This window comes from Chiloscyllium plagiosum, chromosome 5 (genome assembly GCF_004010195.1).
Source record: "Chiloscyllium plagiosum isolate BGI_BamShark_2017 chromosome 5, ASM401019v2, whole genome shotgun sequence".
Taxonomy (NCBI): Eukaryota; Metazoa; Chordata; class Chondrichthyes; order Orectolobiformes; family Hemiscylliidae; genus Chiloscyllium; species Chiloscyllium plagiosum.
Genome location: NC_057714.1, coordinates 13,775,867 through 13,793,619, shown reverse-complemented (window position 1 = coordinate 13,793,619; position 17,753 = coordinate 13,775,867). Strand labels below are relative to the sequence as shown.

The following is a 17,753-nucleotide window of genomic DNA, read 5'->3' as shown; positions in this document are numbered from 1 at the left end:
GTTGGACTATAACCAGGTGTTGTGTGATTTTTAACTTTGTACACCCCTGTCCAACACTGGCACCTCCAAATTAGGAAAATGAAAGCTTGAAAGAAAGGAAAGAAAAAAAAGTGATTTGGTCAAATATTTCATTCCTATGCAGAGAAACCAAGATGAAAAGCCAAAACTCAGAATGCGCAATGATACCAAGGTTGAAACAAATTAGAACAAATAATGCATGTTTTAGATAGTTCAATAAGTATCAGTTAGGTAGCACAATGCTTTGCTATTAAAATTCAATTGTAGAAAGCAGTCAATTTCAAACTACATCTGTGCACTGTGTGGGAGAGAACTGTTTGAATCATAGAATCCCTACTGTGTGGAAATAGGTCCTTCAGCCCAACAAGTCCACACTGACGCTCCGAAGAGTAACCGCACCCAGACTCATTCCTTTACCCTATTACTCTACATTTACCCCAGACTAATGCACCTACCTGACACATCCCTGAACACTATGGGCAATTTAGCATGGCCCATTTACCTGACCTGCAGGTCTTTGGATTGTGGGAGGAAACCAGAGCACCTAGAGGAAACCCAAGCAGACATGGTGAGAATGTGCAAACTCCATACAAACTGGCACCCAACACGAGAAACGAACCTGTGTCCCTGGCACAGTGAGAGAGCTGTGTTAACCACTGAGCCACCCTTCCACACAAAATTGTCTTAAGTATATTGGGTTCCAGGGATTTGGGCAATAATTGCAAATTAGATCGCACTTTAAGTACAATAGGCAACGTAAGAAATATACTTTAAAAGTAATTAATTGCTTAAATAACTGATTAGGACATTCCAAGGATGTGATGATATGTTTTACAACAAATTGGAAGCTGCTCAAAAATAACTACGGTTCACACCACCTGTAATACCATGTATAACATCACGTATAACACCACCTGTAACTCCACCTGTGACACCACCTGTAACTCCACCTGTGACACCACCTATAACACCACCTGTAATACCACCTGTAACACCACCTGGAATACCACCTGTAATACCACCTATAACACCATCTATAACACTAACTGTAATACCACCTGTAATACCACCTGTAACACTACCTGTAATACCAACTATAACACCACCTATAACATCACCTATAACACCACCTGTAACATCACCTATAACACCACATGCAATACCATCTGTAACACACCCATAATACCACCTGTAATATCACCCGTAACACCACCTGCAATACCACCTATAACACCATCGAAAACACTAACTGTAATATCACCTGTAATACCACCTGTAGCACCACTGATAACACCACCTGTATTACCACCTATAACACCATTGTAACACCACCTATAACACCACCTGTATACCACCTGTAACACAACCTATAATCCCACCTGTAATACCACCTGTAAGACCATTTGTAAGACTACCTGTATAATAATATGTAATACCACCTGTAGCACCACCTGTAATACCACCTGTAACACCAACAATAACACCTCCTATACTACCACTTGTACCACCACCAATAACACCACCTCTAACACCACCTATAACAACACCTGTAATGCCACCCAGAATACCTCCTATAATGCCACCTGCAATACCCCCTATAAAAGCACCTGTAATACCACCTACAGCATCACCTGTAATACCACTTCTAACACCATCTGTAATACGACCTATAAGACTACATACAATACCACGTGTAACACCACCACTAACACCACCTATAACACCACCTGTAATACCACCTGTAATTCCAACTGTAATTCCATCTGTAATACCACCTGTAACACCAGCTATCACACCACCGTAATATCACCTGTAACACCACCTGTAATACCAACTATAACACCACCTGTAATACCACCTGTAATACCTCCAATAACACCTCCTAAAATACCACCTGTAATGCCACCTATAACACCACCTGTAATACCATCTGTAATAGCACCCGTAATGCTAACTATAGCACCACCGATAACAGCACCTGTAAAACCACCTATAGTACCACCAATAACACTTCCATTACTACCACCTGTACTACCACTTGTAACCCCACCTGTAATAACATCTGTAAGACCACTTGTATAACAATCTGTAACACCACCAATAACACCTCCTATACTACCACCTGCAATACCACCTCTAACACCAACATCACCTGTAACACCACCTGTAATACCACCCATAACACCTCCTATAATACCAGCTGTAATACCACCTATAACAGCACCTGTGATACCACTTCTAATACCACCTGTAATACTACCTATAACACCACCGACAACACCACTTGTAACACCTCCAATAACACCACCTGTAAGTCTACCTGTAACACCACCAATAACACCACCTGTAATATCATCTGTAACACCACCTGCAACACCACCTGTAATATCACCTATAATACCATCGATAACACCACTTGTAATACTACCTGTAACAAGACTTTTAATACCACCTATAACACCACCTATAACTCCACCTGTAATACCACCTCTAGCCCCACCTGTAATGCCACCTATAGCACCACCTGTCATACCACCTGTAACACCATCTATAACATCACCTGTAATACCACCTGTAATACCACGTATAACCCCCACTGTATTATTATATTTAACACCACCTTTAATACCACCGATAACAGCACCTGTAATACCACGTATAACACAACCTGATAATACCACCTGTAATGCCACCAGTACTACCACCTATAGCACCAAATGTAATACCATCTGGAATACCACCTGTAATACCACCCATAGTACCAACTGTAATACCATCTAGAACACCACCTGTAACACCACCTGTAATACCACCAATAACACCACCTGTAATACTACCTGTAACAAGACCTGTAATACCACCTATAACACCACCTATAATACCACCTGTAACACCATCTATAACCCCACGTAATACCACCTATAACCCCACCTGTAGTACCACCTACAACACCATCTGTAATATCTCCAATAACACCTCCTAAAATACCACCTGAAATACCACCAGTAATACCACCTATAATACCACTTGTAATACCACCTACAACACCACCAGTAACACCACCTATGACACCACCTGTAATACCACCTGTAACACCACCTTTAAGACCACCTGTAACACGACCTGTAATACCACCTATAACACCACCTGTAAAACCACCTATAAAACACCTGTAATATCACCTGTAACATCACATGTAACACCACCTGTAACACCACCTATAATACCACCTGTAACAGCACCTATAACACCACCTGTAACACTACCTGTAACACCACCTGTAACACCAGCTGTAACACCACCTACAATACCACCTGGAACAGCACCTATAATACCACCTGTAATATCACCTATAACACCACCTGTAACACCACCTGTAATACCACATGCAACACCACCTGTAACACCAGCTGTAATACCATATAATACCACCTGTAACAGCACCTATAACACCATCTGTAATACCACCTGTAACAGCACCTATAACACCACCTGTAATACCACATGTAACACCACCTATAACATCACCTGTAATACTACCTGTCATACCAATTAAAAACCCCCCTAATCCCACTTATAACACCACCTGTAATACCACCTGTAATATCCCACATGATAAAGTCCCACATAGGAGGTTAGTGAGCAAAATTAGGGTGCATGGCATTGGGGGCAAAGTACTAACTTGGATTGAAAGTTGGTTGACTGACAGGAAACAAAGAGTAATGATAAACGGCTCCATTTCAGAATGGCAGGCAGTGACCAGTGGGGTACCGCAGGGATCAGTGATGGGACCGTAGCTTTTTACAATATATGCTAAAGATATAGAAGATGGTATTAGTAATAACATCAGCAAATTTGCTGATGATACTAAGCTGGGTGGCAGGGTGAAATTTGAGGAAGATGTTAGGAGACTACAGGGTGATCTGGACAGGTTAGGTGAGAAGTACAACGTGATCTAGGTATTCTTGTACATCAGTCAATGAAAGCAAGCATGCAGGTACAACAGTTGGTGAAGAAAGCTCACTGCATGCTGGCCCTCATAACAAGAGGAATTGAGTATAGGAGCAAAGAGGTCCTTCTGCTGATTGAGTATAGAAGCAAAGAGGTTCTTCTGCAGCTGTACAGGGCCCTGGTGAGATGACACCTGGAGTATTGTGTGCAGTTCTGGTCTCCAAATTTGAGGAAAGACATTCAGGCTATTGAGAGAGTGCAGTGTAGGTTCACGAGGTCAATTCCTGGAATGGCGGGACTACCTTACGCTTAAAGACTGGAGCGACTGGGCTTGTATACCCTTAAGTTTAGAAGCCTGAGAGGGGATCTGATTGAGACATATAAGATTATTAAAGGATTGGACGCTCTGGAGGCAGAAAACATGTTTCCGTCGAACCAGAGGACACAGTTTAAAAATGTGCGGTAGACCATTTAGGACAGAGATGAGGAGAAACCTCTTCACCCAGAGAGTGATGGCTATGTGGAATGCTCTGCCCAGTCTCTGGATTCATTTAAGAAAGAGTTGGAAAAAAGCTCTCAAGGATAATGGAATCAAAGGTTATGGAGATAAGGCAGGAACAGGATACTGATTAAGGATGATCAGCCATAATCATATTGAATGGTGGTGCAGGCTCGAAGGGCAGAATAGCCTACTCCTGCACCTATTGTCTATTGTCTATTATCACCTGTAACATCTCCTATAACACCACCTAAACCACCATCTGCAATACCACCTATAACACCTCCTAAAACACCACCTGTAATACAACCTGTAACACCACCTCTAACACTACCTGTAATATTATCTGTAATACCACTTGTAAGTCCACCTATAACACCACCTGTAACATTACCTGTAATACCACCTATAATACCACCTGTAACCCATCCTGTAATATCACTGTAATACTACCTGTAACACCACCAGTAATACCACTGTGTACAAAGACAATGTTTTCTGAAGAAGAACACAAATTGCTTGGAGACTTGTTCTGTTCTCTAACAACAACACCTCACAACAATAGGATCTTGTGGTCAACTTCCCTTTAAGTATCCAGAACATGCCACAGTTGTGCTATAAATACCAATCAATTTCACCAGACATTTTGGGCTGGTATTCTGGGTTACAAGGATACTATTTATAACATGATTTAGTGTTTGATATGAAACTCAAGGGTGGACAGAAGTATGAAGTTGTGGAACCTCTCCTGGAAGCAAACCATTTCTAGAGGATTCTTAAATTTAAAATGTTAAATGTTTAAGTGTTATTTTTCCTTTTCTATTTTTTCCTCTTGTTTTATTTTCTCCAAATTCAATAATTCATCCATCTCTATATATTTCTTCCTGTATCCAAACAGACATTAACTCAACTAATTTCTTTCTTTTTCCTTCACTGTTTCTTTCTCCATGTTCCAGTTTAATTGGTTAATCAAGACAGAGGGTGGAATCTTATTGGGGTCTGACTGATGTGGTCCCATCTTTTAGATTTTTCACAAGATGTTTGGCAAGATTTTTACTAGGCAGTGGCAAGATGCCAAGTGACGATGATCATTGATTGTTGGAAGCCTTGTAACACTGCAACTCTCCTCATTAATATGCAGCCTGTCATCTTCCCAAACTTGGAGATTCACCTCTTGGCTCCAAATAATTTCCATGTTGGACACATTGTAATGAGGGCATGGTCCATGGGCATCAGCCACATGCATCCTACATCCCCTGCCATTAACATCTAACCTCAGTCAACCCATCACAACCATCATGGTGCCTTTCCAGTACCCTGGCAGATGACCTGGGAAGCTCAGATCACATTTGCGGGAAGCACTGGTAACTAGCATTTGAGAAGGCTACAGAAAGGATATTGTGTCCACATGGGCAGGCACCCAGGTCATGGAATGGACAGGATGCGTCTCAGGTGACTCACTTAGTTCTCACTCACTTAGTGCTTACCAGCAAAATCACAGCATGCATGCATTGCCTTGCCACGCCATGCTGTGCTAAACCAGTAGTGCATTAGTGCTTCAGTTAGAGCCAATTGCTGCCACTATGCCATTTTGAGATGTTCTTTAGCGCAGACACATAGGCACTTGTCAGTACAGATCTGTTCAAGGCGGGTGACATCTTGGTGAACCACACGTTATGACAGCAACTTAACATTTACAGCAGGTGCCAGCTGCTAGTGTGACAAGTACATTGTATGTTCATTCAACCGAATGACCATGTTGGCAACTGGTGGGTACTAGTCTCAATGCAGACCTGGGAATAGGAGGCAGGAGACCGACAATGTCAGTCAGGGATCTCAATAGGGTCAATAGTCATACAGTTCACAAGTAGTCCAGAGATTTCAACACAGTCAGTCAGTCATCCTGATGAAGGGCTCATGCCCGAAACATCGATTCTCCTGCTCCTCAGATGCTGCCTGACCAGCTGTGCTTTTCCAGCACCACACTCTCGACTCTGATCTCCAGCATCTGCAGTCCTTATTTTCTCCCAGTCATCCAGTTGGTCTGCCCATGGTCAGCGGACATATTCCAGCACAGATTGGGAGGCAGGGGAGCTGCTGGTGATGTTCAAGATCAGTCCTGTAGGACCAGCACAAGTCATCAGGACAATTGCATATCATCTGTTAGAAATCCGCAAACTATGTCAGGCATTTGGTCAATCACGTGTAGGGAGCTTTTCATCGAAGTCGGTCAAAGGTCTGGGGTAATTACAGTCCTGGGGTTGCAACCATTGATACTTCAAGAGGCTGAAACAATGTGCCTGTAGAGGCAGTGGGGTGAGGGATTCAAGGCTGGAGGTGGAAAGTAGAGGGATTTGTAGAAATGGGGACAAGGACAATGACTGATTGAGGGTGGATCGGAGGCTGTTTACCATTAGCATGGCCTCAACAGGGCCTGTTGGAGCAGATTGGCTATCAGCAATGTGTGATGCTGGGGTTCAAGGAGCAGGGAAGACAATTTAAATGGAGTTCTTTGTTGTGGGTCTGCTTAATGGGTAGAATGGCTGAAAATGGACGATCACCGTAGTGTAAGGCAATAGGAAACGTGAATGATTAGATTAGATAAGATTACATTTAGATTAGATTAGATTACATCACAGTGTGGAAACAGGCCCTTCGGCCCAACAAGTCCACACCGACCCGCCGAAGCGAAACCCACCCATACCCCTAACCTAACACTACGGGCAATTTAGCATGGCCAATTCACCTACCTGTACATCTTTGGACTGTGGGAGGAAACCGGAGCACCCGGAGGAAACCCACGCAGACACGGGGAGAACGTGCAAACTCCACACAGTCAATCGCCTGAGGTGGGAATTGAACCCGGGTCTCAGGCGCTGTGAGGCAGCAGTGCTAACCACTGTGCCACCGTGCCCCAATGATCTGGGGGTGGTGATGGCAGGGGGATAGGGGGAGTTGGATGGACCCAGTGCTGTAGGTGTCCATCATGATCCCAGCCATTGGTTTCCCTTCTTTAGATGTGAGATGGTACTTGAAAATGACTGGAACAATGCTCAGGTTGGGCAAAGAAAGTATTACACTAATATGCACAATTACTGGACTCACACTTTATGGGCACCATGGTATTTTAGAGGCAAAAACATGAAGCAAACATTGGAAAAGGACGGCTATACTGGATTGGCAATCATTCTGTCACCATGCTATCCATGCAAATAAGTGTGCTTTGGGGTCAGCTGTTGGTCAAAGGTGTTATGCAGCTTTCCATTGGTTCTTGAAAACTAACTACGGCCACCTCAGAAATGATGAAGTTATCAGCAATGGTGGTACTAAAGGTAAGTGGTTGCTGAAGGGGAACCATGATTAGGTGCACCTCCAGCAGTCCTGTGTGAGCCACACAAGTTTAAGTTCTCACCTATCATGCAAGTGTAACACTTGTGCTCAGTGCAGTGTGAATTTAATATCAGTGTAAAGTTGAAGGGTGCCACTGTGCAGCAGGCAGTCCTTTTTCGATGAGACACAATGATCACCTAGTCGGCGTGGCTCCTTCAACAAATGCACTTGGTGAGGCTAAATGTGGATGTGCAATGCAGATGCAACTCCCCCCCCTACCCATTATCCATATCTAGCATGCCTCACTGTGTGGCGAACTGTGCTCAGACCTCATCGGCCACTGATGACTCTGCTGAGATCCAAGAAACACTCAGTTCCTTCGATATCTAATTTAAGTCCTTTCCTTTGAAAGTCCTGCACCCTGGCACTGGTGGGATGTTGGTCAATGTGGTTGCCAACCTTAGAAAATGAAGATGAATGCAGAAAGGACAGGACTAAGGCTGCAGGGTTCCTCACCATGTCAGGGGTGTGCAGGAGGCCCGGAACATTCCATTTCCTGAGCATGGTTGGGGAACAGTGCTGATGCATACACAACATCTCAGGACACATTGTCGGAACTGTGCCAAATTCTGGAGCGGGACCTGAGGGCTGTACAAGTGAGAGGACGTCCTCACCCAGTGGCTCTGAAGGTCCACCGTACTGCTGACAATTCGAGCAACTGGCTTCTTTCAGGGAATGATGGGAATCCTCTGTGAGCTCTCTCAGTCATGCACCCACAAATGCTTCAGGACCAATGCCATCTGTGCAATTTTGTTGCCCCATAACAAGGTTAGTGCTACGACCTGGGCAGTTCTGTATGGTCACAAAGCCAGGTGCAGGGTGCCATTGACAGTACACATGTGGCACTAAGAGGGTGGTATCACAACATTGCAGAATTCATCTCCAGGAAATGACTCCATAGTTACCACTTTCCTGACAGCTGCTACGTTTCCTACATTCTGGAATAATCTCATGTACCTGGTGCAGTTGAGGGTCCAGCTGCCTGACAAGGCTGGTCACTGGGAGAAAGTGAGGACTGCAGATGCTGGAGGTCAGAGTTGAGAGTGTGGTGCTGGAGAAGCACAGCAGGTCAGGCAGCATCTGAGGAGCAGGAGAATCGACGTTTCAGCCATAAGTCCTGGTTACTGAGAGACAAAGGCTATCCACTGTCATGACACCTTTGTGCGACTCCCTGATGGATGTGAAGAGTAGTTTTGATGCCTTACATGTCTCAACCAGGGCTGTAGTAGAGGCTTTTCCACAGGTCAAACTTTAAAGTAGAACAAGCTACAAATTTTGTTTGTCTGATGTGATATAGTTTATTTCCAAGTCCAGGTCATAGACTGAAAATGTGTTGCTGGAAAAGCGCAGCAGGTCAGGCAGCATCCAAGGAACAGGAGAATCGACGTTTCGGGCATAAGCCCTTCTTCAGGAATCCTGAAGAAGGGCTTATGCCCGAAACGTCGATTCTCCTGTTCCTTGGATGCTGCCTGACCTGCTGCGCTTTTCCAGCAACACATTTTCAGCTCTGATCTCCAGCATCTGCAGACCCCACTTTCTCCTCAGGTCATAGACTGACTGAACTGACACCATGGTGTCTTTGGTGGAACTGCCTGCAAATGGCTCTGAGCTGATCTTTCATACAGGCAGGGAAAACATGGCTGCCTCCCTGTGACTTTTCACATGTTCAAATTCTTTTTGCAAATGGTGGATGATGCTCATGTTGATTTCAAGATCCAGTGTTACAAGTTAATACCTCTGGAGGTTTGAGGTAGTCAGTATCTTTGTCCTAATTCACTCTGACAACACACTTTTAATTGGTATCAAGGAATTATGTTGACTCACATTCATGAGTGTCCCACGCTGGCAACTTTTTCCAACCTTTTAAAGTCTAGTTTTAAAATAAATGGTCTAAAATGAGTGTATAACTCAGGATAGAGCATGGTGATTCTGCATGTTTCAATAAATACAGTAGACCCACTGCCTTCATTTTTATTGGTGCTTTTGAATGTTTTTCTTATGAACGGAAAACGCTGAACAAACCTGTTTTTAGACTGATGCCTCTGCCATTGACTGCATTTAGGCATCAGCCCTCCTGCTGGGGTCTGTCTGTTGAATACATCAAATATATACCAGTTCATTAAACGCATCGTAAGTGGATTGGTCCAAAATTACATTATTCTAAATAGATAAACTCATACAACTCCTTCTAATATATGGAAGTAGCAACAATATTGTGAGGCACTGCACTAGCAACACAGATTAGAAGTTGCAAAATGTGAACAAATATGGCTTATTGCTACCAACATACAGGATCGGACTACAGTCCCAGGAATCTTCCACAAAGGATCCTTTCTTAAGGGAGATACCTGAGGTAATTCTGAGGATGAAATGACTGACTCATTGTATTTTCAGACCACCTCCTCTGTCTCAGTAATGGTCACTCATAAGCAGGTGTCGATGCATTCAAAGTTTCAATGCCTTCCTTCACGTTCTAGGTCTCAGTCACATGACCCTGCCATTCAGATAACTGAGGGTGATCCCATTAGTGAGTATCTCAATGATGCCATCAGCAGCCAATCTGCTTGGAACTGCACCCGAGTACAGCAGGAGGGAGCCATTACCCTCACCGCACCTTTGTTCAGACAACTATTTGCTTCTTCTTTCCCCAGACAAAGTGCACTTACTCGAAAGATTAGCCATCAAGTGGAAACCTGAGTCACTTCATCTTTGCATGAGGGCAAGCAGTACAGGAGTACTTTAAGAGACATCTTTAATCTTTTTTTCACAAATTTAGATAGCGTAGTCTGCCAATAAAGCCATGGTGAAATTTTAAGAGACCAAGTATTAAAATGTGTTAACTTATGTAAAAGTATCAAAGAAACGCACTCAGCTATTAGATAGGTTTACCAACTTTAGCCTCAATAGCAACAAAACCAGCTTTATTCTAGTTATAATTGTTCAACAGTATTGCTCCTCAAGCAAAATACCAAACCCTCTGTAAAAGGTACATCATCTCACTAACAAAAGTCATGATTTGAGATATAATTGGCTTTCATGACTATCAGAACAGGAGTGGAGGGGGTTCATTGCTAAGTAACTATTAAACTCAACATACCTGCACATAGTGAGGCATCAGGTTGTAATGCTCTGAATAAAATTAATATAAATAAAAAATAGATCAAGTTGCAAATGAAAAAGATGAGCAAGATTATTTTTCAAAGTTAATATAACTGCTTTCTGGATTTATTTTGTCACATCCTGAATTTATGCTCTGATCTTTCTTTATGTTGTTCCAAGCTATGCTCTGCAACTTGGTCAGATGTCTGTCCTGTGTCTCCTTTGGGGGGTTAATATTTTAGTTTCTTTTTGTTCAGTTAGGTGTAGCAATGGAAAAGAATGCTTACAAATCAAACATAAAATATTCAACTTAAAAGTGTTTGTATTATGGGCTGACTTTCTATTTGCATTGGGCTTTTTACATGGAATGTATGGTGCAGAAACAGACCATTCAGTCCAACTCGTCCTTACATGTCCTGTGGTACCTTCAGAAAGACAGTCCAAACCCTCTCAATTCATTAAATCATTTTTTTCCTATATTAATAATAGTTATTAGACATGAGTGAATCAATTACTTGCTCTTTTTAATGTGTTAATCGTATAGGAATTATTCAATTCAGCAAACTAGCTAAACTGGAAAACCAACATAATTTTTCAAACCATTAAAAGAATGTCTCTTCTTTTCATGTTGCAATAGTTTAAGGATCAATGGCTGATTGAGCAGACCAGTCAGGCCACAGCAGGAACCCTCCGTCACATGCCAGCAGTAATTACAAAATCTGTCTCAGAGTTTTACTATGCTACACATCAGTGTGGGTCCATTTTTCATTAGTCAGTGCTTCAGAACTCACACAGCTATGGTGATTTATGTAATCTTGGTATCATAAACATTAACTGAACTCCATTATAAAATCTATCTCAAAGACCTCTGCAAAGGGTCAATTTGGTTAATCTATGAAGCTGTAACATATCACTATACTCAGGTAAAGCAAGGCAGGAATGCCTATTATTTTCATGATTAATTTCCATTCTATCAACTTTCTATTGCCGTACTGTCTGTCTACAAAAACAACTTTTCGTTTAGTTGAGACCCACAGAGACTTGCATTCTGTGAAGTCAGATTGATGAGAGTTAATGTTTAGATTATAGTGAACTGAGCCGTTGTTAAAATGTTTAATGTGGCACAAAGATGAAGAACTACAATATTCAACGTTGTTGGAAACTGGTTCCAAAAATGAGATTATTGAAGTACCAAATGGAAATAATTGATTAAAAGAAACTTTACATTACATTTTTGATTAAATTCCGCTTAGACCTAACATAATTATTTTCGTAAACCTTGCTGTTATTATCGAGTTGAATACTTTTCATTTTAATTCTCTCTGTGTTGTAAGCACCAGCATCTCTTTTACAAGCTAGACCTTTGTTTACCCTCTGTCAAGAACATGAGGGGCAAAATTTTCTTACTCTCTTGTTCCTCCTGAGGTTTCCAAGTATTCTTTCCTCGAACTTAACATTGTAATCAAAGTTTACAGCAACGTCTGTTATTTTAGTTAATTGCTGTAAAGATTTCAAGATGCTGTGTGAGTCAAGAGGAACTGTCCGGCTCCTCATGTTCCACTTCAGAATTAGAATTGAATTTTATTGTCACATGTACTCAAGCACATGGGTGCATTGAAAAGGGCATAAAGTTGCCATTTCTGGCACCACTTTAATGCAAGAAAACTGACAATTCTCTTTTGCCTGTGTCTCCAGCAACACCTTGGTTAGCCCCTACAGGAACTGCTAAAACTGAGGTACTTTATATTAAATTTGGGAGGGGGTTCCATGGCAATAGAACCAGGATTAGCCTATTAAAGACATCTAATGCTTGTTTCAATTTCACCCCATGCGATCCCACAGGGATTGAACTTGTGCAAGAATTAGTCTCTTCAATGCAAATTTCTCATTTAAAATACAGGAAGGTTGATGACAATATTTTATTCCTTACCTCTACTTCTTAATTTGCCTTTATCCAGAAACGTCTTCTCACAGTTGTAAAAAGTATTTGTCATCATAGGTAACAGCTTTTTTTTTATGTAGGACGAAAGCGTATCCTTAGCAGCAACACTACCACTGAACATGTTAGAGAGTCAATACCTCCAGTTCTGTTATTAAGGAATGCTTGTCTCATGTCTGAACTTGGTTTCATTGAGTCCTGCTGTGAATTTGAATGGGGACACATTGAAAACAGACTAAATCTGACGGATCTTATAAACACACATAGTACCACCCTCTTCTCTCTATCTTTCTCTCCTCGGCAGTACTGCAGGATAGAGGATGACTTCCTTCCACTCTGCTGTTATGGGTGCTGAGGAGTTTTAAAAGTCTGCATTCACGCATTTTTCCACAGCTGAGGCAGTTGTGCTTGCTGAAGGGGGTGGGTGGGATGCTCATGTTTTTGCTCAGGCTTTCCTTACACTGTACACATTTGTCCTCCACAGAAGCCCATCTGAGATGCTCGAAATGATAGACACCTGAGCTGATGCCCCTTCTCCAGTTTGGGCAGTCTTGGGCTAAATATTCCCATGAGTCAGTAGGTGTGCGGCATTTTCAGTGAGAATTCGCAGGCTTCCTTGTAGCATTCCTTCTGCCTTCCTAGTAACTCTTTGCCATGATGAAATTTGGAGTAAAGAGCTGAGAAATTTATGTGTCAGGCATGGTACCATTGCTACTGCTGAGCATTGGTCATGGAGTGAGGGAATGTTTGTAATGCAGTGCCAATCAAAAGGATTGATTTTCCCTGGAGCTATCAAGCATCTTAAGTGTAGTTGGACCTCCAGCCATCCAGGAAAGTAGGGGGCATTTTTGTCTTGTGTCTTGTAGATGGTGGATAGGCTTTAGGGAGTCAAGAGATGAGATACTGCAGGGTTCTTAGCCTCAGGCCTGCTCTTGTAGCTATAGCGTTTATAGGATGAATCCAGTTCAACTTCTGATCAATGGTAATTCACAGAATGTTGATAATGGGAGATTCACCGAAGGTATTTGAGTCGAGGTTGTAATTTTGGTTTGTCTATGGTGATTTCCACTCTGACAATAGATTTATGTTTTCTGTATGACATCATAAGGTACAGACTGGGGCAAACTGCACTCAATTGAAATTGCTGCCAATACAATACTAGAGTAGGTATAAAATTGAAATGCTCAGGTCTTGTGGCACGATGATAACTCTGAGCCAGAAAGTCTGCATTCAAGTCCGACCTGCCCCAGGCACATATCATAGTTTGATCGCACAGGTTGATTAAAATAATGTCAATGAAAGTGCTGTATTAAATCAAGGCATTCAATGTCAAGGAGTACATGAAGTGTACCCAGCAGGTACAGAGGGAATCCACTGGCTACTGCTGACTGATTCTGGAGAAGTTTTCAAAATCATGAGCAGGTTGGATAGAAGCTGAACCCAACTGTAAAAGGAACAACAATGAGAGGGCGTAGATTTCAAGTAATGAGCAAGAGAAGCAAGGGTGATGTGAGAGGAAACTTGATCACATACCAAGTTCATAGGGTATGTACTGCAATACCTGGAAATATGGTGAAGGCAAGTTCAAATGAGGCATTTAGGGGGGCATTGGATGCTTATTAGAATAGAAATAATGTGCAAGGGTATGAAAAAAAGTAGAGATTGGCACTAGGTAATGATGTTCTTTTGAAGAGCTGGTGCAGGTACAATGGGCTGAACAGCCTCCTTCTATACTATGATCTCACTCATAAACAGTTTTCCAGCCTTGGAAAATGGTTAGAGAGACTGTTCCTCGATGGAAGCCAGCCAGAGCTAAGGCCATGGCACTTTGGGTTGCTCTTTGGCTACTCAGGAGTTTAGGGGAGGAGGACAAAGTGTAGAAGGCCAAAAGGACTCGGATTCGTTAGTGTGACCATAGACATAACTCCAGGATAGTATATTAGCTTTTGGGTACCAGGGTCAAGGATGTCATAGAATGGCCGCAAGGCATTCTGAAGGGAGAGTGTGAACAGCCAGAGGTTATGGTTCTGTTGAGACCAATAACTCAGAAAGAAAGAGAATCAAAGCTCTGCAAACATTCTTGTGTGAGTTAGGTAGGGAACTGAAAAACAGGACTTCCAAGTTTAAAATCTACAAATACATCCCAGTACCAAACAGCAGTGAGTGTGGAAATAGAAGGACAAAGCAGATGATGCCTGGCTGGAGCAATGGTACAGGAGGGATGGCTTTAGAGTCCTGAGGCATAGAGGCTATTTCCATAGGAGGTAACACTTGCACAAGTCAGACTGGTTAGGTAGGAATGGAACCGCCATCCTCGCAAAAGATTTGCTAATTCTATTGGGGCAGGTTTAAACTAGTTGTCAACTAGAGGGATAGAATCCTGACAAATAGTACATAGGGGTAATTGAGACTGGAAGGCAGAGGAAACATAGACCAGATAAGAAAGAAGTAAGTCTAACAAAGCTAAATGGGGTATATTTTAATTTAAGAATTTTGAATAATAAGAGAGACAATTAGACAGTATAGAAAGGCACATAGTAACATGATATTATAGCTATGACTGAGACTTGCAGAAATATGGGCAGATTGGCAGCTCAACACTCCCAATTGTAGGATATTCAGATGAGATAGAGAGGGGTTTAGAAGAGGAATGTAATGTTGATCAAGGAATCAGTTATGGCATTGAGAAGGGATGAGATCTTGGCATCTTGGAAGGATCATCAAATAAAACCATGTAGGTCGGTATAAGCACACAAAAGAAACATACACACTGTTGAGTGCATAACTACCAGCCCTGAAACATTTGGGATTGGTAGAAGATGAGTGTGTAATCAAATTTCAGGCAAGTATAAAGATAATAAGGCAGAAATAGCAGGGGATTTTAATTACCCATATATTAACAGGGATAGTTTTAGTATGCAATGTAGAGAGATAATAAAATTCTTAACTGCATTCAGCAGAGCGTTTTCGACAGAAGATTGAAAGCCCAATAAACAAAGGGACAGTTCTGGACCGAATGTTTGGAAATGAGCCCTCGCAGGTGGAAGGCATGTTAGTAGGTGAGCAGTTTGGAGATAGTGACCATAACTTAGTTGGATTTAGGTTACTTATGGGAAGGGTTCAGGTTGGGTAATGAATAATAATTTTAAACTTGGGAAAAGACTAATTTTAGTAAGCTAAGGCCTAAATAGACAGGGAGCAACTATGTGCAGATAAAACTGTGTTGGAGTAGTGGGATGCACTCAAAGACAAAACAGCAAGAATTTGTTCCTGTAAAGACAAAGGATGAGAGCAAGATTGGAGAAACCTGGACGTGAACGAACATAAAGGTTAAAAAAAAAGCTTGTAGTAAAAATAATGTTGCAAGTCTCTAGAGGAATATAAAAAATGCATGAGAAAGCATTGGCAAGTATGATAAAGGAAACTCTAAAGGGTTTATTTAAATAGATAAACAGCAAGAGAATAATTAAAGAAAGAGTAGGGCCAAATAGTGACCATAAAAGTCATCTTTGTGTGGACCCAAAGTTCAAGTATGCAGTGTATAAAGATTACTTTGTATCCATTTTCACAATGGAAAATAATGACACTGATATAGACACCAGGGTAGAGGATTGTTAAGTATTAAAATAAATAAATCTACAGACAGAAAAGAGATACGAGATGATTAGGGGTTTAGATAGGGTCGACAGTGAGAATCTTTTTCCACGTATGGAGTCAGCTATTACGAGGGGGCATAGCTTTAAATTAAGGGGGGGTAGGTATAGGACAGATGTTAGGGGTAGGTTCTTTACTCAGCGAGTCGGGAGTTCATGGAATGCCCTGCCAGTAGCAGTGGTGGACTCTCCCTCATTTTGGGCATTTAAGCGGGCATTGGATAGGCATATGGAGGATAGTGGGCTAGTGTAGGTTAGGTGGGCTTGGATCGGCGCAACATCGAGGGCCGAAGGGCCTGTACTGCGCTGTATTCTTCTATGTTCTATGTTCTATGTAAAGTTTAACAACACTAAAACTTTATTCCTTCACAGGCCTGAATGCGATATATTTCAGAATTTTGCATGAGACAAGGGAGGAAATATCAGAGGCCCTGTCGGTAATTATCAGATTCACTATGGCCACAGTTCAGGTGCTCGAGGGATGCTACCATTATTTTAAAAAGAAAGGATTGGATAGACAAAGAAATTGCAGACCAGTCAACCTAAACCTCAGTGGTGGTGAAGCAATGAGAAAGAAGTCTGAGAGACAGTATATGTCTGCAACTGGAAAAACCACCAATTAATAGTCAACATGGATTTATTAAGGGGAGGTTATAATTGACAAAATTGATCAAATCCTTTGATGAGGTGATGATGAGTATTGATGAAGGTAATGCATTGGGTGTGGTCTACATTGGCTTTAGCAAAGCTTTTGATAAGGTCGCCCATGGCACACTGGTCAAGAAAGAGCCCATGTGATCCAAACCAAAGTGGCAGGTTGGCAGGAAATAGTAGGAAGCAGAGGATGGTCATAGGATGGATGGTTCTGTGAATTAAAGCCTGTTTCTAGTGAGGAATGGCAAGGCTTGGAGCTGAGGCCCTTGTTTTTTGTGGTGTACATTAACAAATTGGGCATAATTTAGGGGCATGCTAAGGAAGTTCACAGAAATGCTGAAATTGATAGGTTGGTAAATACTGAGAAGGTTAGCCATAAGCATCAGGAGGTTAGCAAGAGACTATTCAGGTAAGCAGAGCAATGGTCAATGAAATTCAACCTGGAACAGTGTGAGGTTAATGCAGTTGGGAAGAGCTAACAAGGCAAGGGATTACACAATGAATGGTTGAACGCTGAACATTACTGAAGGTCAGCAGGACCTTGATGTAC

General features: G+C 42.0%; 1 protein-coding gene across 1 annotated transcript; it reads left to right on the top strand.

Annotated features, from left to right (window-relative positions):
* The first annotated feature begins 906 nt into the window (after positions 1 to 906).
* Positions 907 to 1,344, top strand: LOC122550230 (ponticulin-like protein H). The gene has a single exon (XM_043690989.1). It carries the CDS (start codon positions 907 to 909, stop codon positions 1,342 to 1,344), a length of 438 nt encoding a protein of 145 aa, XP_043546924.1.
* Positions 1,345 to 17,753: the final 16,409 nt, after the last annotated feature.

Excerpts from the sequence above, each read along its gene's own strand:
- LOC122550230 (XM_043690989.1), top strand. The coding sequence starts at position 907 with ATGTATAACATCACGTATAACACCACCTGTAACTCCACCTGTGACACC.